The sequence below is a fragment of the Eublepharis macularius genome, chromosome 15 (assembly GCF_028583425.1).
Source record: "Eublepharis macularius isolate TG4126 chromosome 15, MPM_Emac_v1.0, whole genome shotgun sequence".
In the NCBI taxonomy this organism is placed as follows: Eukaryota; Metazoa; Chordata; class Lepidosauria; order Squamata; family Eublepharidae; genus Eublepharis; species Eublepharis macularius.
In genome coordinates this window covers 37,096,617-37,120,493 of record NC_072804.1, presented here as the reverse complement: position 1 = coordinate 37,120,493, position 23,877 = coordinate 37,096,617, and the positions used below count along the sequence as shown (strand labels likewise).

General features: G+C 44.7%; 1 protein-coding gene across 1 annotated transcript in view; it reads left to right on the top strand.

The window, feature by feature from the left end:
* The window catches only part of LCK (LCK proto-oncogene, Src family tyrosine kinase), a 30,801-nt gene extending 7,924 nt beyond the window's left edge, over positions 1-22,877 (top strand). The window contains exons 3-13 of the mRNA XM_054999583.1: positions 338-416; positions 1,479-1,569; positions 3,444-3,542; positions 5,108-5,211; positions 7,082-7,231; positions 8,640-8,792; positions 10,733-10,912; positions 15,625-15,701; positions 16,821-16,974; positions 20,453-20,584; positions 22,160-22,877. Of these exons, the coding sequence (XP_054855558.1) occupies positions 338-416; positions 1,479-1,569; positions 3,444-3,542; positions 5,108-5,211; positions 7,082-7,231; positions 8,640-8,792; positions 10,733-10,912; positions 15,625-15,701; positions 16,821-16,974; positions 20,453-20,584; positions 22,160-22,362 (1,422 nt within the window). The 3' untranslated portion in view covers positions 22,363-22,877. The remainder of the gene's footprint in view (positions 1-337; positions 417-1,478; positions 1,570-3,443; positions 3,543-5,107; positions 5,212-7,081; positions 7,232-8,639; positions 8,793-10,732; positions 10,913-15,624; positions 15,702-16,820; positions 16,975-20,452; positions 20,585-22,159) is intronic.
* Positions 22,878-23,877: the final 1,000 nt, after the last annotated feature.

Below are 23,877 nucleotides of genomic sequence, written 5' to 3'. Positions count from 1 at the left end.
TGTAGAGAGGCTTTCTGTCTCCCCAGCATGATGCATATTTTCTCGTTAGCTGGATGGATCCTGGAATTTAGGTTGTAACTTTACATGACTATGCATTTCATTTTGGAGACAATTCGAACTCTGTTGTTGTTCTTAGAAAATACAACCTACTTGGATCTATTACTAATGCCAGCTAATTTGGCATTTCAATTTTATACCCCTCTTTGCATCCACATTAATGTCCCAGTAAACCAGGCCTCCAGAAAATATGAGAAAAGCGCCTGGTGAGAAATGTGAGGGCCACCCTCTTGAAAAGTGCTACCAAAGGAGCTTGACTTGTTCCTTATTTCTTTCCCAGAGGCTGGTTGCCAATGGCTCCGAAGCTTGGAATTCTCTGCTGTCTAATGAAGCGGTTCCTCCAAGTTCCCCTCTTCAAGGTTAAGATTTTACCATCTCCCTGCCCTGCTCCTCACTGCAGTGCATGCCAAAAAGCCTTTGGAATTCCCTGGTAACAGCCACTAGCATGGTCAGGGCTGGCTGGGGGGCTTGAGGTGAAAGACTCGTGCCCCCAAATGAGACTGTCGGTAGCTAGAGATGGCTGAACCTACCCACCCCTACAGCCTCCTCCCTCTTTAGTCTTCTACTTACATCTTCCCACAGTGCATTCTGGGAATTGTAGTTCCCAGAATGCCTACCATTAATTATCAGGTGTCTTGGGAGCTACAGTTAATTATCAAGTGTCTTGAGAGTGCTTTAGGGTACCAGCCTCCAAGTGGAACATGGAGATCTGTTGGAATTACAACTGATCTTCAGGCCACAGAGATCAGTTCCCCTGGAGAAAATGGCTGCTTTGAAGGGCATTATACTCTTAAGGTTGCCAACTTCAGGTTGGCAAATTCCCAGAGATTTGAGGGTGGAGCCCAGGGAGGGCAGAGTTTGGGGAGGGAGCTCACTCAGCAGGGATGTGATGCCATAGAGTCCACCTGCTGAAGCAGGTACAAGCTTCATCAGCATCTCTCAAACTAGTTAGGTGTTGTGACAGAAGGTGAAGGGCAGCAGTCCACAGCTGAAAATCGCCTGACAGCAGGATGTAGAAACTGTTGTAGTGTCTTGAAGTGAGAGGCTAGCTGGTGGGCCATTCTAATGCAGAGCACAGAGGAAGGGAATGTTCTCAGTGTATGGGCAGAATAGAGGGGTGGACAACCCAGACTGGCTGAGAGAAATAGGAGCAGCACCTCTGGAGGCATTGCAAAGGACCTGAGGGTGAGTTCCCAGACTGCTGTATGGTCATCTGTAAAAATATTGCATCCCCTTCTTAAGGGACCACTTTAGTCATTGTGCAACTGGACTGGCAGTTGTTTGCAACATGCTAACCTTTGAGAATGTCTGTTAGATTATCTCCAAGTAACTCCCCAGTTGTGCAAGACAAGTTTGAAACGTCTTTCCTCTAGCCCAGCAACTCTGAATATCTTCCAGAGGCATGTTGATTTTCCTTTCAGATAAACTGGTGGTTGCATTATACGATTACCAATCAACTCACGACGGAGACTTGGTGCTTCGGAAAGGGGACCAGCTGCGGGTACTGGAAGAGTAAGTCTGTTCCCGGCCACTTCAGAGTTTTACCTGTGGGTTTGGCACAACAAAAGCGATGCTCACATCCTGTAGCAGAATGAGTTGTGTTGCGGGCTTGTATCCTATGACACAATATTCTCCTACCATTCCGTTCCTGTCAGACTCTGGATGATGGACTACAGTAGACAGATCTCTGGTTCATTGTAGCAAGACATGGGTTCTTGGTTAAATGACTTTATTCAGAAATTAGTTCTTTCCATAATCAGATCCAAAGGTCTACTTAAGAGTACAGTAAGCACCTAAGCAGCTCTAGTCGAAAGTTGATCAGAATGGCTACATAGGAAAATTGCATCCTTCTTCTACCCCTGTTCCTCCCCGCTCCCAGCTTCCAAACAACCCAGTGTTGTTTGATCTGTGTGAGAACAGTATGCATTTTTGCGCTATCAGGCTACACAGAGAGGGAAGACATATCATAGTCATGAAGAAAGCCTCAAACTGGTAAATACCCAGCCACCTGGGAACATGTGAGAACTCATTGGAATGTTAGCAACAAGAATATATCTAGCCATACAAAATGGAGTCACCCCTGAGAGAATAAAGCGTACATTTGACAGCAAGAATTATTGGCATGAATGAATGGGCACAGTCAGACATGACAGTTCCAAGGAACAATGGATTTTCTAGCCAGAACTGATGATCACTGTGTAAGGTTCCATCAAATCTCAGCCGACTTATGGCAACCCCTCCTGGGGTTGTCAAGGCAAGAGATGAGCAGAGGTTGTTTGCCATTGCCTTCACCTACATAGCAATCCTGGTCTTCCTTGGTGATCTCCCATCCAATTACTAATCAGGGCCAACCCTGCTTAGCAGCCAAAATCTAATGAGATTGGGCTAGCCTGGCCCATCCAGCTCACATAAGATAACTGGAAACAGAGAAAGGCAAGTTTTGTTTTCAGACTTGAGGAGCAGATGCACCACAATGGTTCTTGTAGCCCAGCGCCCTTGTAAGGCAGCATGTTTCCTTTCCTGGCCCCGAACCTTGCTGCTCTGTTCCCTCAGCATCTCCCAGATCCTTGCCTTACTGGGCCTGCCTCACCACTAAGACCAGTAAAAAATAGCAAGAGTCCAGTAGCACCTATAAGACTAACAAAATTTGTGGTAGGATATGAGCTTCTGTGAGTCACAGGTCACTTCTTCAGATACAGCTCACTTCTTCAGGTGTCTGAAGAAGTGAGCTGTGGCTCATGAAAGCTCATACCCTAGCACAAATTTTATTAGTCTTATGGGTGCTACTGGATTCTTGCTCATTCCTACTCCTACAGACAGACTAACACAGGTACCCATCTTGATCTATCTCAATAAGACCAGGACTTGGAGCCAACCATCTCCTGTGGAATGAGAATGGGTCACTCTAGGAACTCATCCAAGGCTACATAAAGGCATTAAGTTGGATTCCATGAATCCATTCTCCTAATAGTAACATTTCCCTCAAACCAGGGAGAAATGTTGACATTACTGGGGCAGGTACAGGGAAGAACTGGGGCTTTTTATTTATGCACCCCACTCCTCAGCACAATCTAGGGTTGCAAATCCGCCCCCCCTTTTGATTTTCAGTAAAGGATGCAAAACTCTTTTGTTTCTGCCAGAGTCTGGTTTAGTGAGTTTTTCTATACAGATTAGAGTCTGTGTTTGATACATTGCGTTTGTTATTGCTGATGGGTTTTTAAATTTGATTTGTAATTTTTGTATTTTTTTAATTGACTGGTTTTTAGATTTTCCTGTTAGCCACTCTGTGTGGAAAAAATGATATTAGAAACATTTTTTTGTAAAATGAATAAAATAAAAATTACAGAGCAAAGAGGGATGACTAATATTTACTTCTTCCATTCCAGGTGTGGGGAGTGGTGGAAAGCTCAGTCTCTTACCACGGGGCAAGTGGGCTTCATTCCAGGCAACTTTGTCGTGAGATATAACAGTCTGGAACAAGAACCGTGAGTAGAATCGGTTTTTCCCTTCAAGATGCGATTTAAAAACAACCATCAAAATGTGTCTTTCGAGATTGTTATAAATATGCCACACAAAGGAAGAAACCAGCTCTGGAAGAATAGATTTTATAAATGCCAAATATTGAGTGATTTCCCTTTGCTGTCCTGGACAGTGACCAGGAGATGGAATCCACGGCAAAGTTATGCAGATGCTGTGAAGACACTATGCAAGTGGGCCTTGCTCACTTGTCAGTGGCCCTATTGAGAGTCTCTCAACAGGAGACCTCTTACAGGAGGAAGCTCAAGTGAAGGCTTTGTCAATTTCACCTCTGGATGGCTCCTTAGAGGGTTTGTTTATTTCCTCTTCGCCTCCCCAAAGGCTCTGTCAATTTCACCTCCCCTTCTGGGAAAAAAATAAAGGAACTCTCTGAGGAGAGATCTCTGCAGGTTCCAGAGGTGAAATTGACAAAGCCTTCTGATCTGTCTTTTAAAATTCGGCTTCCCAGCTAACATTGCATCTCCCTTCACTTGAGCGTCCTGATGTAAGAGGTCTTGTGTAGAGAGACTCTAAGTTTTATGGGACAAAGTTCTGAGCTGTGGCACAGTTGACAAGAGGCAGAAACCGGCCCGCTCTACAGACACTGGTCAGGAGCTGGTCCATCCCCCACCTCAATGCCACATTCATTTATCCCTTTACTTAGGCCCTTTTCACGTCTTTAAAGGGATGACCCACTCACTGAATGCTGGTGGCTTTTCCCCTTGACTCCAGATGTCTCTGTTTTCAAAACGGTTGCTGGCTGTTTGGCTTCCGTTTTTTCTGTGCCTTTCTGGGACCGCAGGAAAGTGCGCTCCCAGAAAAGGTGCTGAAAAACTGCCACCAAAGCAGCTGGCTGCCACCCTTGCCTTTGGGTAAATGTTAAAAACCACACTGGGAGTTAGATCTCAGTGTTGGCAGCAACTGTTTCCTGCCATTGATCAGGGGCATTATAGAGTCCTCGGGAGTGGAAGGGCTGTAATCCTTTTCTATTCATGAGAAGAGGAAAGTTGGAAAAAGCTGTTGTTTCTTGACTGAATGTGAGAGGACAACAGGAATGCTTTCTTGGGGGTGGGCAGGCCCCAAATATAGCAGAAAACCAGTCTTTGCTCCATCCAGTTGTCTCTAGTCTACTTATACTCTGTAGGCCAAATCCAGAACTGACCTGTGAACTCTCAGCAAGTGCTTTGCACCATAGCTTATTTGTGAGCCTTGTAAATTCTTCCCCTCAATGAAGAACTTTTCATGAGACACTTTGATGAACTGGTGCACAGAATAGAGACTTTTGTTCCTTTTATGGGTTTCCACTGGGTTTATTTATTTGTGAATTGGTACGTCTCTCTCTCTCTCTCTCTCTGAACTTGAGAGTTAGGGAACAGGTATCTGCACTTTTATGTTTGGGGAAAATTTTGCTGCACTTTTAAAATTTCAGATAATGTTCTCAGATGCTTTTTTAAAAACTCGTTGCAGTTACTTACCTCGAGCATGAGATAGATGGAGGGGAAGACGTTTATGAACTCTTTGTTGTTTCTTGCAGGTGGTTTTTCAAAACCCTGAGCAGGAAGGATGCTGAACGGCAGCTCCTGACCGCGGGTAACACACATGGTGCTTTTCTAATCCGGGAGAGTGAATCCACCAAAGGTAACCAGAAGATATGTGCACAAGAGTTAAAGCTTTGCTACCCTGGATTTGGGCACAGGAGGGTACGCACACTAGTAGGTTGGCTTAACTGGCATTTACTTTCCCCAGAAAATGCTGGGAACTCTAACAGAAACTCTAACAGAAACTGTTAGAGAGCTGAAGTTGAGTCAAAAGAGGTTTTGCTTGCCTGGAGGAAAAGAGATATTTCTTTTGTCCCACCTCTGGTCAGACAGGTTTTTGAAACAATACACAGTGAAATAAAAGTGTATACTCTGCAAACAACAATGCCTTTCAGCCTGACTTCACCTTCCTTGATAAAAACAATTATCTGTTTCCAGTTAGAAAATTCCTAGCTGCCTCGCTATTTTATTTTTTATTTTACTTCATTTATACCGCTCCTTTCTCAATGGGGACCCAAAGCAGCTTACGTCATTCTCCTCTCCTCCATTTTTCTTCACAACAAATCCTATGAGGTAGGTTAGGCTGAGCGTTTGTCTCTGGCCCAAGTTCATCCAGTGAGTTTCTATGGCAGAGTGGGGAATCAAACTTGGGCATCCCAGATCCTAGTCTTTCACTTTAGCCACTACACCACACTGGCCCTCATTAAACAAGATACTTCAGGAGAAACCATGACAGTTAAACAAGTGTGAAACTTTTGGTGTAAATGTGCCCTGAGCATTAAGAAGATACTAAAAGTATTTTACCTTTTTCTCAAAAGGTAAAAAGGTATTTTACCTTTTTGAACCCTGTTTTGCTCTCAAGATTCATTTGGTCCTCTATTTTCAATTTTTTAGTTAGCGCTTTGGTCTTCTGCTTATTAACCTTAAAACTGGCCACTACACCAAATTCTTTCAACTTTGTCATTAAGGTTTCAATTCCCTTTAAAGGGTCCTCCAAAACCAACACCAAATCATCCGCAAAGGCTCTTAATTTGTATTTCTCCTGTTTCACCTTTACACCTTGAATTCTTTCATCTTGTCTTATGTCCTATTCAGAACTTCAAGCACCAGTATAAATAACAAAGGTGACAATGGGCAACCTTGTCTTGTGCCTCTTTGTATTCCACATGGTTTGGTTAACTCTCCATTCACGACTATCCATGCAGTCTGGGATGTATAAATCGACTTAGTCAATTTTGTAAAATTGTCTCCGATTGTTAGTGTGTCTTCTGTTTAGAATGTTGTGTTTTTTCTTATTCTCTATGTTTATTGTTTATAGATATTATGTTATGGTTTATAGTCTATAGGTTATATAAAGAAAATTCTACCATTGTGGCAAAAAAAGAAGAAGTTGCTAAAAAAAATCCAGCCCTTTTCAATGTGCAATTCTCTCTTTTTGACCAGAATTGTTAGGAAACTTAACCTGCTTGGAGTCAAATTTGGACATTCCTGTTGGGATGAAACAGGAATCTTTTTCAGGCCGGGGGGTGGGGGTGGGGGGCGGGTCTGGATTTTCTGTTGGGACTCCAGCTGCTGAAGCAGGTCTCCATACAATCTAGCAAAGGTGCTAAAAGCTGAGACATTTTGCCAATTGTCACCTAAAACAAAATTTCAAAGCCAATTTGGAGGAAGAAATAGCTTTTAAATAAATTGTATGGGAAGAAGAATTTTCAATAGTGACATGGGGGTGCTTTGGCTCAGTGGTAGACCACTTGCTCTGCATGCAGAAGGTCCCAGGTTCGGTCCCCAGCATCTTGGGTGGTAAGTGTTAAGAAAGAATTCCTTGTCTCCAAGACCCTGGAGAGCCACCATCAGTCAGTGTAGATAATACTGAGCTGGATGAACCAATAACTGGTCGTTTCCAGTTAAAAGGAAAGGAAAGGAAAAGGTGATCCAGTACCTTATTTCCCCTTTTTTATGGATCTTCCTAGGATCCTTTTCGCTCTCCGTGCGGGACTTTGACCAGAACCAAGGAGAAGTAGTGAAGCATTACAAGATACGCAACCTGGACAATGGCGGCTTCTACATTTCCCCACGCATCACTTTTGACAGTCTGCACAAGCTCGTGGAACATTACACACGTAAGGCTAAAAGATACCAGCCAGTCCTGGGAACCTCTCCATCCTTCTCTTCTTGTTCTGGCTTCTTGAGGGAGGGATTCTTCACCCTTCTCTGTATATTTATTACTTAGATTTGCTTTTAACATAATTACATTTTGCACTGTATTTCTTGCATTTCATGGACCCTTGACCCTGCTGTTGGTTTTTCACACATTTTATGGATTTCTAGAACTGGCAGTGGGTGTATAAAGTGCCTTCAAGTTGTAGCTAACTTACGGTGACCCCAGAGGGTTTTCAAGGCAAGAGATGGACAGAGGTGGTTTTTCATTGCCTAACTATGCATAGCAAACCTGGACTTCCTTAGTAGTCTCCCATCTAATTACAAACCAGGGCTGACCCTGTTTAGCTTCTGAGATATGATGAAATCAAGATAACTTGGATCTGTAGAGGGGTCTGAAATCCCCATGTCCCCTCATTGATAAGGTAAGTTGTAAATCAGACTTTAGTGTCACATGGAGATTTTTGCATCACCCTTTCTGCAGCACACCCATCCTGCCTTTGGCCTGCTGTGATCTGGATTATATGCTGTAGAGGCCTGTTTGGGGATATAGAGTTAGACTTGGTGTCCTTCTGTTCCTACCCATTCCTAGGATCTGCAGTGACCCTTTCTTTCCAGTAAATGTTTTAACTGTAACGTGGACTATACTCCTTCAACGGAATCTTTGCTCCTCCTCTTTTGCAAAATCAAGAAGAGTCCAGTAGCACCTTTAAGACTAACCAACTATTATAGCATAAGCTTTCGAGAATCACAGTTCTCTTTGTCAGATGCATGGAGGGCAAGAAGAAACTGGTCAGATATATAGGTGGAGAGGGGAGGGAGGAGTAGATGCAAGCAGTAGCTTCTGATATGGAGACAGTTTGCTTCTGTTAAGGAAGTCAGTTACTTCTGATAATGAGATAACCATTCATAGTCTCTATTCAATCCCATCCTGACTGAGTCAAATTTACATATGAATTCCAATTCAGCAGCTTCCCATTGGATTTTGTTTTTGAAAGGTTTCTGTTGAACTACAGTGACTTTTAAGTCCTTGATGGAATGTCCTGGTAGATTGAAGTGTTCTCCCACTGGTTTCTGGATGTTGCCATTTTTAATGTCAGATTTGTGTCCATCTATTCTTTGCACAGAGGTTGGCTGGTTTGTCCAATGTACAGAGCAGATAGACATTGTTTGCGCATGAGGGCATATATCATATTGGAGGATGAGCAGTTGTAAGAGCCAGAGACAGTGTAGTTGACACCATTGAGTCCTGTAATTGTATTTCCTGGGTAGATATAAGGGCAGAGCTGGCATCTGGGTCTGTTGCAGGGCCTGGTACCTGTACCTCTTTGCTTCACCTTTTCTGCTTTGTCTCTACCTCCTGCATTCCAGACAACACAGATGGGTTGTGTACCCTCCTGGGCAAACCCTGCCAGACCCAGAAGCCGCAGAAGCCTTGGTGGCAGGATGAATGGGAGGTGCCCCGGGAGACACTGAAGCTGGTGCAAAAGCTGGGAGCCGGGCAGTTCGGAGAAGTCTGGATGGGTATGTGTGGTGATGGCTGGGAGCAGGGGGGTGGGGCAGGATGGGGGTGGGTTGTATTCTCTGCATTTTAGAAACTTGGAAATCTGTTTGTTTGTTTTTAACCCAGCAAATTTCTAACCTGCATGATTGTGAAGATAAATTTTATTGTGGGTTGAATCCTGTGCACAATCCTCTGAAAGAAGGGATTTTTATCAGTGGAGCAAATAGGAATTCCATGTCTCTATTCTCCCTGCTTCACCCCTAAATGCCCCCCTGAAATGCTGCTCCTAGGGGAAAGGAGACCCTCAAATAAAGGGGAGAATATCTTCAGCAGAATCAGATTTTTGTCCATTCTCCTAGCTAGAAGAAACACAGCACATTATGCTATGGAAGCAAATGTTTATGAACTTTTTTCCTGAACTTGATAAGCTGTTCAGATTCAGAGACTGTGAGATGACAGGGAATCCTGGCCCAGAACACGTACTGATCGCCCTATGAAGAACCCATGTTGGATTTTTCTATAACTGTTTATTTAAGATTTTTTCAACAACAACAGGAAAAGAACAGAGGAAAAGGCTAAATGTAGATTACTGTGTTTTACTTGGTTTTGGTTAATTTTTTTCTCTAGAAGTATTTCACATCACCTATTCCTTGATCTTTTAAACTAGAAATTGACCCTGGGACTTTAGGCATGCAAAGCAGACACTCTACCACTGAGCTACAATTTCAGACTTAAATTCCTGTTTTTCATTTTGCTGTCAAATTGATTGCTTATTCGACAATATATTGATTGCTTATTATTTTAATTATGACAATTCATTTTGTTGCTATAACAATAATTGAAATGAAATGAAATAGGATGGCTTTGATGGCAAAGTGAAAAGCAGTCCTTAAACCCCCCACCCCAAAATGATAATTATAAAAATGTCTTCATGAATTCCATGGCCAGAAGGCTGGAGAAAATGGAAGGAATTAATGTTCAAAGGAAAAAGAAAGGAGGAACATTTAAAGGCAGCTCAGAGAAATGTCAATAGCCCTTTGATGATCAATACAACACCAATCATATTATGCTTTTTTTAAAAAAAAAATGGCCACCAATCAGGTCTAAGAAGATGGGAGGAGAACAGTGAAAACACTTGAATGCAACAAGTTTGCCAGTTATGTCATCTGGATTCTGTGTTAAAATGGAATGAATGAATGAATGAATGAATGAATGAATGAATGAATGAATGAATGAATGAATGAATGGCTCCTGTGGAAGCAACTCATGCCAAGCACAATCCTTTTCAGTGGAGCCATTTCATTTGCACTGTCATGGAGTGTTGAATGCATGCTGAATTGGCCATTGCTGCCCTTGCAGCTGAATACATGAAGTGACTCCAATGACAATCATTGTTTGAAGGTCCTGTACCATGGCTCATTTGCACATGTAAGTCACCTCTTGATGGGTTATAGACCATCGATTCCCTGCCTTTCTCCCTGAGACCTCTCTTCTCCATTTTATCCTCACAACAACCCCATCAGGTAGGTTAGACTGGGATTGTGTGACTGGCCCAAGGCTACCCAGAAAGTTTCCACAGCAGACTGGGGATTCAAGCCACTAGACCACACTGGGTCTTGGCACGCATGTGAGAACTGGCCTAGGAGCCAATGGATGACGTACGCTTCAGTTCCGATATGAATGTTCAAGAAAACCTTTGACAGGATTAGAAAGCAGTGTTGCATAGTGCTTGTAGTGTTGGACTAGGATCTGGGAGGTCCAAGTTCAAATCTCCAGTCTGCCAGAAAAGTTACTAGGGGACCTTGGGCTAGTTATTCTTTCTTGCATAACCAACCTCACAGGGTTGTTGTGAGGATAAAAATATGGAAGGAAGAATGACACAGAGTGCCCTAAGACACTATAAATGTATGGGACAGATGAGGTTTCTTGGGATCAAAGCTTCACTTCATTCCCCGTGTAGGTTACTACAATGGTCACACAAAAGTTGCAGTCAAGAGTCTGAAGCAAGGGAGCATGTCCCCCGAGGCCTTCCTCGCTGAAGCCAACCTGATGAAGAAACTGCGGCATCCGCGGCTGGTGAGGCTGTATGCTGTGGTAACCCAGAAGCCCATGTACATCATAACAGAGTTCATGGAAAAAGGTGAGGGGATAAACCCTGTTACCTGTCTTCGCCCTCTTGGCGGGGCTTCACGCAGAAGCGAGATTCACACTGGGCTTCAGAATTCAGCATATCCTGAGCTCAACACATAAAGTTACCCACCTTCTGACCTTCTTGGGTTCTTCCTGCAATGGTGTGAGAACGAGGGTTGTCAACTCCAGGTTGGGAAATACTTGGAGATTTTGGGGGTAGGTTTTGGGAAGGGACCTCAGCAGAGTATAATGTCATACAGTCCAACCCTCCAAAGTAGCCCTTTTTTCCAGGGAACTGATGTTTGTCGTTTGGAGATCAGTTGTAATTCAAGGAGAATTCCAGGCCCCACTTGGAGGTTGGCAACCACAGAATGGTGACTTGGTTCCAGTGGCAGGCCTTTTGTCGGTCTTGGGGGGCCTGGTATTCTCCTGGAATGATGATGAATTTCCAGAGATCAGCTCCCCTGGAGGAAATGGCACCTTCAGAGGGAAAATTTTATGGCATCACATCCCTGTTGAGCTCTCCCCACCCCCCTTAAACTCTGCCCTTCCCAATCTCTAGGAATTTCCCAAGCAGGAGTTGGGAGTCCTCCTAATACCAGATTACTTCTTTGTAACAGCTGCCCCGTCATTCCACACTTCATACTTCTCTTGAACCCCGAGAAGAACTCTTAGTTTTGAAGCCCCTCAGAGAATATCATCCAATAAAGGTTTTTTTCTCTCTCAGGTTTGATGAATTACCATATGTGAGTTTAGGAAAGACTTTCCCATAGATTAATTAAATGGGTCTTTTCTCATAATAATAATGTTATTATTAATAATGTTATTATTATCCCCACAACAATCACCCTGTGTGGTGGTGGGGCTGAGAGAGTGACTGCCCCAAGGTCACCCAGCTGGGTTCAAGAGAGCTGCAATGTTAGCCGGGATGCTGAGTTTTAAAAGAGATGGGAAGGCTTTGTCAATTTCCCCTCTCTCTACAGAGCCAGGGAGATTTCTGCTCAGAGGGTTTGTTTATTTCCTCTTGGCCTCTTAGAAGGGAAGGTGAAATTGACAGAGCCATCTGATGTCTTTTAAAGCTCTGCTTCACGGCTAACATTGTGACTCTCTTCGCGTGCTCCTCCTCGTTTAATTTGTCTCTTGTAGCTTGACTCTAAGTCTCTTGCCATGAAAACCCCACCAGGTTACCGTAAGTCAGCTATGACTTGAGGGCACTCTCCACCACCAATGGCCACATCAGGGCTTATTTTTTATTTTATTTTAAAGATTTTACTTCATTCATGCCTTATCTTTCTCTTCAATGGAGCCCCCAAAGCAGCTCACATTATTCTCCTGTCCTCCATTTACCCTCACAACAACCCTGCGAGGTAGGTTAGGCTGAGAGTGTGACTGGCCCAAAGTCACCCAGCAAGCTTCCATGGCAAAACGGGGATATAAACCTGGTTCTCTCAGATCCTCGTTCAACTCTGTAAACTTCTACACCAAACTTGTTTCTGCATTCTGGTTCCCAAACTGGATCCCAGCTCTTCTTCTTTCCAGCTACAGGAAGAGCCATCTAACGCGAAGCCCTCAGAAACAGGCCCAGGGGTGGCCCTTTCTCCTATTCCTGTGCTTCTTGGCACTCTTGCAATTTAACAGGTTTTTTAACAGGTGCATCGGGAGCACTACCAGCTGATGCTGCTGTTAAACAAGCTAGATGGAAAGCTCCTATGGGCATGATGGTCCCTGGACTTTTTATGTCCACCTCTGTTCTAGATAATGGAGGTCAAGACCCTATTTTGCTGGATCTGAGGCTGTAGAGGGGGAGAGGAATGGAGAGAGAAGGAAATTGTCATGACACAGCTACAACATGAGCCATTTGCCAGGGATACAAGAATAGCCAGAGGAGTTGGGAGGGGTTTCCTTCCTCTCAGCAGGGAGGGTAAGTTTGTGCACTGTTTCATGAGCAGGCCGCAACAGGACTGTAATGCCCTGGCTAGATCTCGTGTGCAATATGGGAAACCCTATGGCTGCCAACTCCTGGTTGGGAAATTTCTGTTGATTTAGAGGGGGCTGAGGAGGGCATGGTTTGGGGAGGGGAGGGGGGCCTCAGTGGGATATAATGCCCTAAAGTCAGTGTGGTATAGTGGTTAGTGTTGGACTAGGATCTGGGAAAGCCAGTATCGAACTTCCATTCTTCCCTGGAAGCAGACTGGGTGACTCTCTCAGCCTAACCTGCCTCTCAGCCTAATCTGCCTCACAGGGTTGTTGTGAGTTAAAATGCAGGAGAGGAGGATGTAAGCCACCCTGGGTCCTGATTGGGGAGAAAGTTGGGGTGTAAATGAAGTATAAATAAAATAATAAAAAGTCCACCGTCCAAAGAACCATTTTCTCCAGGAGAACTGGTCTTTGGAGTCTGGAGATCAGTGGTAATTCTGGATGATCCCCAGGTCTTAACCTAAGGCTGGCAATCTGAGACCTGGTCTCAGCTAAGTCAGTTAAGATCATCTTGTGCTCCCCTAGTATGCAGCTGACATAAAGGCAGGGGAGGGTTGGGTATCCCGGGACAGAAGCAGGGAAGTGGCTGATTTGAATGCCCCGTTGATGCTGGTTCAGCATTGGGGGGGGGGGCGCTAAGCATTTTCAGTGGGCCCCTTAACCTGGAAGGAGCAGGGCATGCAAATCAAGAAGCTCAGCCTTTGAGGACTTTTTGTGCAACTATGTGTGTATTTTTATTTTATTTATTTATGTTATTTATTTCCCACCTTTCTCACTGAGACCCCAGGTGAATTACACAGTGTCCATGTGATCAGCAGCTGGGACATTCCCGTAAACTATACAATAGGGCATGCATGGCAGAAATTTAAAAGAAGTTTACAGTTTGAATATAGGAATACAGCAATGAAACTCTGCTGAAACAAAACATAAAGTAGTTTGACTTGACCAATGAAACAACACAGAAACTACCCAGTAAGATCATATCTACATCCTCAGAAGTACCCAGTAGTACAGTCTACAGTCCCTGTCCCTTTTATGACCTGGGTGGAGTGGTAGGCCTTTTGCTAGTCATGGGGGCCCAGCAAATGCCCAGCCTCATTACCCTTTGGAGCCTTGTCTGTGGAAAGCAAAGATCATGCGCCCTGTGATGGAGTAAGAAACAGGACTGTGGATGCTCTCCTTCCTCTGAAAGTATGTTGCCCCGTTGCAGGAGCTTGACAGAGAATCAGAACTCTGAAAGGAAGAGTTTGAAGGGATCCTCATACGGCCAGGCACTCACAGAAACTTGTCCTCTTGCCAAAACTTGGGTTATTTTTAGTCTGTTTGTATACCCTCATGGGTGGGCAGGACATGAAAAAGGGGAATTAAGTGTTTTTCCACTGTACATATGGAAATTTTTGAAGCATTAATGGAAGCGTTCTCTGTTCCCATCTCCTGCCTGCCTTATGAAGGAAGTGCTTGCTTTGGCGAGAAAAGCCTCATAAAACTTTAAAAATTTTGATCATTTTACAAGGGGAAAAAAAAAGAAATGGTGTCCCTTATGGTTGGTGATGTCATGGTCACTAACCAACCAGGTGCTGATAACAGTTATACAGCCAGTGCACCACAATCCAGGACCATTGGAGATTCTAGCTGGAGGGAGAACAGCAGGATCTAGACTTTATGGTGCCTGAGACAAAAGATCAAAATGTAGGGTTGCCAACTCCAGGTTAACAAATTCCTGGAGATTTGGGGGTGAAACCTGGGGAAGGTGGTGTTAGGGGAAGGGAGGGAGCTCTGCTGAGATGTGATGACATAGTCTTCATCCTCCATTTTCTGCAGGGAAACTGATCTCTGTAATCTGGAGATCAGTTGTAATGCTGGCTGATTCTGCACACGTTGGATAATGCACTTCCAATCCTCTTTATAGATCATTTGGAATGGATTTTTTTGTGTGCGGAACAAAAAATCCACCTCAAATGATTGATAAAGTGCATTGAAAGTGCATTATCCAACGTGTGCGGAATCAGCCGCTGTTAGATCTCCAGATCCCACCAGGAGATTGGCTACGCTATCAAACTAGCAAGCCCCTCCCACAGAGAAACATGGACCACGGTTCAGCCATGGCCTTGTGTAGCTTCCATTCATTTCAATAGTGTTGGCGCACCAGAACTTCCCAGTGGATTGTAATAATTTTCCAGCCTTCCACTCTGTCGCTTTCAATGGCAGGCAAAATGGTGACAGAGGCAGCTGTTGCCCCCACCCTTGCCTTGATGGCAGGGCTGTCTTTGAAGAATAATCACATTCAGCCAGTGAACTCCGCTTACTAGGAACCACTACCTGGAGGACACATTGATATCTTCTGTAGGCAAGTAGGGGACACTTCCAATGCTTAGAGACGCAGTCATCTGTACATGATTTTGGCAACCTGTCCAACCTCACATGGCTTTGCTCTAATGTAAGCCCTGTTCATTTCAATGGGGCTTGAGTTCCTGTTGGATTGTGCACTAGCTTTAAACAAGAAAGATACTGTCCACATATTCAGTGGGGGACTCGTTCTAAAAAGAAATGCCAAAGCTGAAGAATTCTTGGAAAGCACGCCTTCTGTTCTGGAGGCTCTTTATGTATATGTATTTGTATGTGTGTATTAACTGAACATAATTATTCACTGTTGAGGGAAATACCCTCTGCATGTGGTCAGAGGCATTTGCATCCCTGCTATTACTTCACATGTTTAGATAGGTGCTTTTTTTCTTCCTCTGGCAGGAAACTTGGTGGATTATCTCAAGGACGAAGAAGGACTCCAGCTAACCATTTATAATCTGTTGGATATGGCAGCACAGGTGTGAAATGGCGGGGGGGGGGGTTGGTATCTGGAGGAAACAAAACCTGGCAAGACAGCAGGGGAGGACACATCGTTAGGGAATAATTCTGTTGGAAAATGTGAAGGGTGGTTACTGTTCTCTTGGGGGGGCGGGGGGGGGGAAATGTCAGTGGTTGAAAAAAATGCCAGGCAGAATTTCTGCTAACAAAACTGATGCTAGTAGCATAATTTACATGACAAATGTAAGCCGCTTCACGTCTTCCTCTTTCTAAGGAAGGTTTTTTATTAGAAGAGGTCACCATTTATTTTATTTAGGAGATTTTTATGCTGCCTCTGCAATGTGCTGCTCGAGGCAGCTTACAATTAAAATGATAAATTGTCAACATAAAAACAAGCAGGCCATTAAAACAAGCCCAGGGACAGAAAAGCAGCATAAAACTACCCATAAAACATTTCAGACCATAAAATAGCTGGATAAAGATAAAAATTAGGTTTATCTTTCCAGCGATTTTATGGACTGAGATGTTTTAAGGTACCTTAAAACCTTATCTCAGTCCATAAAATCGCTGGAAAGATAAACCTATCTAATTAAAATGTTTTGGCCTGGCACCTAAAAGAGAGTGAGGTTGGTGCCAGGCAAGCCTCAAGGGGGAGGGCATAAAAATACTGGGATCCCCTCTGCCCATCTACAAATTTTAGAGTTCCATGCAGGAAGCCATGATAACTAATATTGTTTAAAACCAAGGAGATGCAGTGAGGAAGGAAGTGGTTAGTGGTGAAATCCTGCCTGCCATGAAGCCCAGAGGTTTACTTTGTAGATGGTGGGAGTGGGGAGCATTAAATATAAGGTTGCCAACTTCCATGTGGGACCTGGAGTTCTAGATCTCCCCACTACAGAGATAAGTTCCCCTGGAGAAAATGGCAGCTTTGGAGGGTGGGATCTATGGCATCCCATCCCTACTGAGTTCCCTCCCCTCCTCAAACTCCACCCTCTCCAGGTCCACCCTCAGATCTCCAGGAATTTCCCGACTCAGAGTTGGCAACCCTAATTTAAACTGGATGAATGAACGAGAGGAGCCTGGTTGATCTGGGCCTGCTCCTTCACGTAATCACAAGACCACCCTCTTTCCCAACACAGATAGCAGAAGGGATGGCATTCCTCGAGAAGAAAAATTACATCCACCGGGACCTGCGAGCTGCCAACATCCTGGTGTCTGAGACTCTCTGCTGCAAAATTGCCGATTTTGGTCTGGCCCGTCTGATAGAAGATGACGAGTATACCGCTCAAGAGGGTGTGTCTTCTTCCCCTACCTATTCCTCAAAGCGGGTGCCTTTTCATGAGAAGTCAGGGCTGGGAAGTGGAGTTTGGCCGGCCAGCTAAGGAGCACTGGCCGGTACTTTCTAAGATATGGAAGGCATTTTAGACTTTGCACCCAAGGCCAGTTCAAATCTTTTTTCACTCTGAGCAAGACCGTCCAGTCCCCTCCTGCTGCTCCAACGACGACTGCTGGCCTGGGTCTGCGAGGCAAACCCATTGCTTTCAACATTGCCAGTGGCTGGAAGCAAGCTGAGCCACTGCAGCACATCTGCGCCCTCACTGAGGGCTTGCCTCATGCGGTGCTGCCCTTGTGGATCTCCCACAAAATGTGCTAGCCCGTGCATTTTTTCCTTAGCCCACCTGCCTAATTTTTATTAGTCATGCTAGGAACAATATGGGCAACAACAACAAACCGCCACAATTTTGAGGGTTACTATCCCTTTTATTTTATGTATTTTGGCTTCTTTTATACCCCGTCTTTCTCCCCAGTGGGAACCCAAAGCTTTCTCCTCTCCCCCTTTTTCCCCTCATAACAACCCTGTGAGGTAGGTTAGGCTGAATGTGTGTGGCTGGCCCAAGGTCACCCAGCAAGTTTCCGTGGCAGGGTGGGGATTCAAACCCAAGTTGCCCAGATTGTAGCCCATCCACTCTAGCCACGACATCATACTGGGTCTCACCCATACTGGTCTCTGTAATGTTAGCCCTGTTCTGTGCCTGCCTAGGGGAGTAGGGGCCATGGCTTAGTGGAAGAGCCTCTGCTTTGCATGCAGAAGCTCCCAGATTTTATCCCCAGGATCTCTGGTTAAATGGATTAGGTACAGTATATGATGTGAAAGACCTCTGCCTGACACCCCAAAGAGCTGCTGCCAGTCAGAGCAGGCAATACTGACCTTGGTAGACCAGTGGTCTTACTGACTATAAGGCAGCTGCATGCGTGTCAACTGTACATTCTTCAGTCCACTCACAGTAACACAAAAGCCATTTCTTTAAAGAGTGGGGGCTAGCTCCCTCATAGCAGTGACGGAGTGGCTGTAGGGCAAGCTTGGCAGAGTGCCTGGACCTAGTGAATTAACCAAGGAGGAAAGCCCTGGACAGGGCAGGAAGCTGCTTGCAAGGAAAAAACGGCTTGCTAGGGACAGGGAATACCCCCCTCCCCTTGTCCTCCTCTTCCCACCAGCAAAGGTGGCTATTGGGAACACTTACAACTGCTGGAGGCTTCAAAAGGGTGTTTTCCTAGGTGCATCATTGCTGATGCAGAATTAACATATGCAAAAAGTAAAGGGCAGCCCTTTCCTTCTGTTTTCTTCAGTATTGCTCAAAGATCAAAGGAATGGTGAAGAAGTGGCAGGGCAGGTAATGCAAGGTCAGGTTTGCAACCCCTCCTCTGCGCCAGGTGGGGCAACAGCACCAGGTCCATCTGAAAGGATAGCACTGCAGTTGTTTTAGAAATTGTCCTAAGACAGCCCTGGGTGGGGTGGGGGAGTGACAGGGAAAGTGCTGAAATGCAACGCTTTGGGCAGGAAGTCATCTGGAATCTATAAGTGAAAAAAGCTGCTCAATAACTGAAAAAGCCAAGTATAGAGGTTTAATAGCTGAATATTTTCCACGATGGTTGTAAAGGGGTAGCAATGTTAGTCTGTCCTTGCCAAATAAAACAAAAATCCACTGGCACCTTAAAGGCCAACAGCATTTATTTCCTACATATTCGATTAAGTGAGCTGTGATTCACAAAAGCGCATATTGAAATAAATGCTGTTATAATCGTCTTTCAAGGAGCTGGTGGATTTTTGTGTTATTTTCAATGCTGTGGGAAGCTTCACCTGCTCTTTTCCAAACATGAAGCCGCTTTTCTGTTCACCACCCTCTGAATTCTCCCACTCTGTGCTAGCACATTTTGGGGGATTTGCAAGAGAAGGTGTACTTGCACACAGCTGAGACTGTCCTTGCACAGAACTGGCAACTGGGTCCCTGGCTCTGTGGTGCGTGGGGGCCTTTTCTGGTTCCATCCTCCCCAGGTCAGAGAATTCACCGGAGCATCTCCACCATCAGACGCCACCTCTGCTTCTCTTCTTTGGCTTTTGCTTGACGCAACAACAGTCTTGGAGGAAGCCGAAGCCCACAGGAGGTTGCTTTATATGTGAGAGGGAAGAAGTGTGAATGAGTGCTTTGCACACATGGGGTATATGAGGGGCTTGTGGTTTTGAGCTGGTGCAGCAGGAGGAAATTTTGCGCATTGCAGTGCATGACGGGAACACAGGAAACCACTCCCTTTCTTGGAACTGCCTGGCTGTTTCCCCCCCATCTCAGTTCAGTCATGGTGGCCGGAAGGATCAGAATTTTGGATAGTCCAAAGGGCAAAACAGTCTTGATATGATATCCCTGAACTGTGCTATTTTAGTTTAATGATGTATGCTCAGTGGAAGTGGAGAGAGCAGAAGGCTAGGCTTCTTTTAAACAGTAGGCATCCTACTTCTGGAGTGTTGGATTCTGTAGCTATTGAGGCCATTTTTAAGACTACATTCCATAACCAACGTATGGAAGTTATTGCTGCAATATATGGCAACCACCACTAGTTTAACCAGTTAATGGAGAACAGATCTGCCCTTTGCTATTTTTTTTAAGTATGGGGAGGGAATGGTGGCCATGGACTGCTAAGACACACGGAAAACTGCTGTGTGAAGATTCCTACAGAATGGTGTGAGTTCTTTCTCTCTAAGAAACAAATCAGGAGAAATCTGGAGCTCCTCTTATCCCCAATGGGCAGCCAAGTAGGACACGTGCTCCAGCAGGAAGAGGACCAAACATTCATTGCTGTTTGGTTATGGGAGTGAATGCCTCTTTGGAAATCAGGTATAAAGAAAACGGGGCGGAGGGGGGAGGCTCTGATGTACATAAAGGCCCTACAAAACTTGAACTGTATGGCTGATTTCTCCCCAAGGATCTTACCTAGCATGATGGGAGAGTGTGGCAGAATTTGGGGGCTGATGGGCCTGGAGATGGTTGGGACAGAACACAGCATCCTGTTGTGCCTTAAAGACAGGCAAATATATCGCCGTCCAAAGTCTTGTGCACCACTTTGCCAGAAGTATCAAGTGAATCAAAAGGCCTTGATGAAGGTCATGTTCCACGGCCACTCTGCCCATGCTTAGAGGCATTTGTATTTCCAGTCTGGATTTCCTGAATATGTAGTCAGAAGCATTTGTTAAGCATAGAAATTGCCATTTCTCCCACATTTGTGCAAACCTGCATTAGGGAAGTTTTATAGTAATGTGCAAAATGTACATCTGCTTGGGACAAGGAAATGGGTTTGCTTTGTCAAGTCTTTAGCATCAAGTGGAACTAGAGCCCCTTCTTGTGGCCAACGCAAGTCAAGGCACCAGAAAAAGCACCAAGAAGCAAATGTGTACTAAAGTTGTCAACCTAAAGTTGCCGTCTACCCTTGTGTATTCCAGGAGCAAAGTTCCCCATTAAGTGGACAGCCCCAGAAGCCATTAATTATGGGACATTCACCATAAAATCGGATGTTTGGTCATTCGGAATTCTGCTGACCGAGATTATTACCTACGGACGGATTCCTTATCCAGGTCGGATTTTTTTCAGCAGCGGGATACAGCTATTTATCCTCCTGCTGGGCTCTGCATCTATAACCTCCCCCTGCCCTGCATTTTGATGTTTCAAACTCTCTGTACTAATTTTTTTACTACTACTACTATTATTATCCTTTCCGGTAATTTTTAAAAAAAAGTATTTATTTTTGGACTTCTCTTCTGCTAATCTTAAAAGCTCAGTGGCACACAAAAATGATCAATAAAAAATTGGGTTACCAGCTCCAGGATGGGAAATTCCTTGAGATTTGGGGGTGGAGCCTGCCCTATAAAGCAGCTGTTTTTTTTCCAGGGAGACTAATTGCATTCATCTGGAGATTAGTAGTAATTCCAGGAGATCTCCAGGCTTCACCTGAAGGTTGGCAAGCCTATCCATAAATCAGATCCATAAAAGACAGCAATCTTTAACAGCAACCACACAAACCAGCCTTTCTCTTATTATTTCTGTCTCCAGAAAGCTTGGCCAAGCAGGAAAGTTTTTACATGCCCTTTGACCAGAGCTGCAGTGCAATCCTGGGCAGAGCTAGTTCTGTCTAAGCCCTATTGGTTTCAGTGGACTTAGGCTGTCGTAGCTCTGTATAGGATTGTACTGTTGAGCTGGATGTAGTTTGTTTCTAAGAGAATCCCATGATCTAGGTACAACCTGGGCCCATCAGTAGATATTCTCTACTCAGAAGTAAATCTAATTTTAATCATGGGAGCTTACTGCTAGGAAAATATTCTTAGGATCGCAACTATCTATGTTCCCCCTCCCCCTGCAGCACCTATTTTCTTGCTGTTTGTACTCAGAAATGGAACACATTATCCTGTATGCCCTCCCTGTTCCATTGTAAACCTAGATCTGGGATCAGGCACACTTCTTTTCATAGTGCAGTATTGGGGCTTAGGCCTGCCTGGAAACCCACCTTTCTTATCCAGCAATTCTGTTTCCCAGAATTCTAGATGCATTGTGAGGTTCAGTGGTGCACCTCCCACAAACTAACCTAGTTAGTTTTCAAGATCATCCTGCATTACTAGAATAAGGCTGTATTGCACTGTGGCAGCATGTCTCCAACTAGCAACATCTCTTCCCTTTTATTCTTGTGTTGAGCTTGAGGGAGAGCTAGCTTACTGCTTTGTGATTAGATCCAGAGGAGTTAGCTGTGTTAGTCTGTAGTAGCAAAATAGAAAAGAGTCCAGTAGCACCTTTAAGACTAACCAACTTTACTGTAGCACAAGCTTTCAAGAACCACAGTTCTCTTCGTCAGATGCCAGAGTTAGCTGGCATCTGATGAAGAAAACTGTGGTTCTCAAAAGCTTATGCTACAGTAAAGTTGGTTAGTCTTAAAGGTGCTACTGGACTCTTTTCTATTTTGCTTTGTGATTCTAGTTCTTCCCAGTAAGGGTGTTATGATAGCATTTCTGTTTGGGTTGTAATTGCAGATTCAATGCTCCAGAAGGCCTTAGACCTTAAAGGGGCTTGGAGATAGTTTGGGGACACTCCCCTCCCCAATCTGTATATCTGTTGCTCTTTCCCATCTCTTTCTGACCCAGTGCTTTGCATTGTGACTGTAGGGATGACCAACCCAGAAGTGATACAGAATTTGGAGCGTGGCTACCGCATGCCCCCACCTGACAACTGCACAGATGAGTTGTATCAGCTGATGCTGCAGTGCTGGAAGGAGAGTCCGGAGCAACGACCCACCTTTGAATACCTGAAGGGTGTGCTGGAGGACTTTTTTACTGCCACGGAGGGACAGTATGAGCAGCAGGTGTGACTGTGATACTGGACTTATAGCCCTGACCAAGTCTCTCAGCACTTTGATCTCATCTTAAGACATTTTGCTATGGGGAACAAGCAGCAGCATGGCGGGGGGCCTGAAAATGGTCAACACAGCCAGATGCTGTTCCAAGACCTGGAAGGCTGTCCCATTAAGCCCCCAGTCTGCAAGGGAGGCTGTGGATATATCAGGGAAATGATTATTGCCTTGATTACCTGACACATTTCAGGGCTGAGAAACACGATTCTGGGGCTAAGCCCTGCCAAACCCCAGCTCAGTGCAAGCCCAGCCTTCAACATCTTAATCAAGGCTTCATCTGTAAAATGCCCAAGACTGTTTGGACAATGGGAGGAGCACCCACCCCATAATCCCAGATGTAGCACTTTGTTAGATTGTAAGCTCCTTTGGGCAGAGCCCTACCTTGTTTTTGGGTTTCGTTTTGCTTATGTCACTCTGGAAAGCATCATGGACAGTGATCACGCTATATAAATAATCCATGACAATAATAACCATTTTTAATACCAAGAAGGCCCTTTGCACATGCTGCTTGGAGACTACCACACAACACATTCCAGCACCGAGTGGTGGCAACCAAAATCAAGTTCTAGCATGATTCTAGGGGGATTCCCAGCTCTCTTGAAGCACTCCTACCCAGTAAATACCAGTTTTATTGCTGGACAAGAAACAAGTCAGTTTCTGAATCCTGTAGGGAGAAGACCATGGGGTTGTGCGTCTGCATTCAGGTTTGTGATGAACTTGCTAGTTGATCTCTTCCTCTGCTGTCCTGAAGAGAGGGTCTCAGGAATTCACCTACCCTGCCCAAGGCTGGTGACACTAGAAAGGGGAAAGAGGTTTGCTGTAAATCAAGGCTGGGAGGAGGGCCTAGAGAAGTGGTGAGAAGAGATAAGAATGGGGCTGAGGCTGATTAGAAGAAAGGGAAACAACAGTCTAGGGGCACCTTCAAGTCTAACCCCATTTATTTCAATATGTGCTTTTGTGAGTCACAGCTCACTTCAGGTATGTGCAATAAAAAAACTAGGAACCCTTTTTATTACAAGAAAGGGAGGGGGGAGGAAAAGGGAAGGCAGGGAGTGAACTGTATCATACATCTTTCAGAAGTAAATTGTCTGTGGGGTAAAAAAGAGGGGGAAAGTCTGCATGCCTTCCATAGCACACTTATGTCATATGTACGCCCCACCTGCTTTCCCCCTCGGTGTCCAGGACAAACCTCTGCTAAAGCCGAAAACATTTTTTAGGTTATTTAAAAAATATTTTACCCTGCCTTACTATAAATAGGGATGGCTCAAAACGAAGTTGAAAACACAAAATTCAAAATCAAAAAGAGTCCAGTAGCACCTTTAAGACTAACCAATTTTATTGTAGCATAAGCTTTCGAGAATCAAGTTCTCTCGAAAGCTTATGCTACAATAAAATTGGTTAGTCTTAAAGGTGCTACTGGACTCTTTTTGATTTTGCTACTACAGACTAACACGGCTAACTCCTCTGGATCTA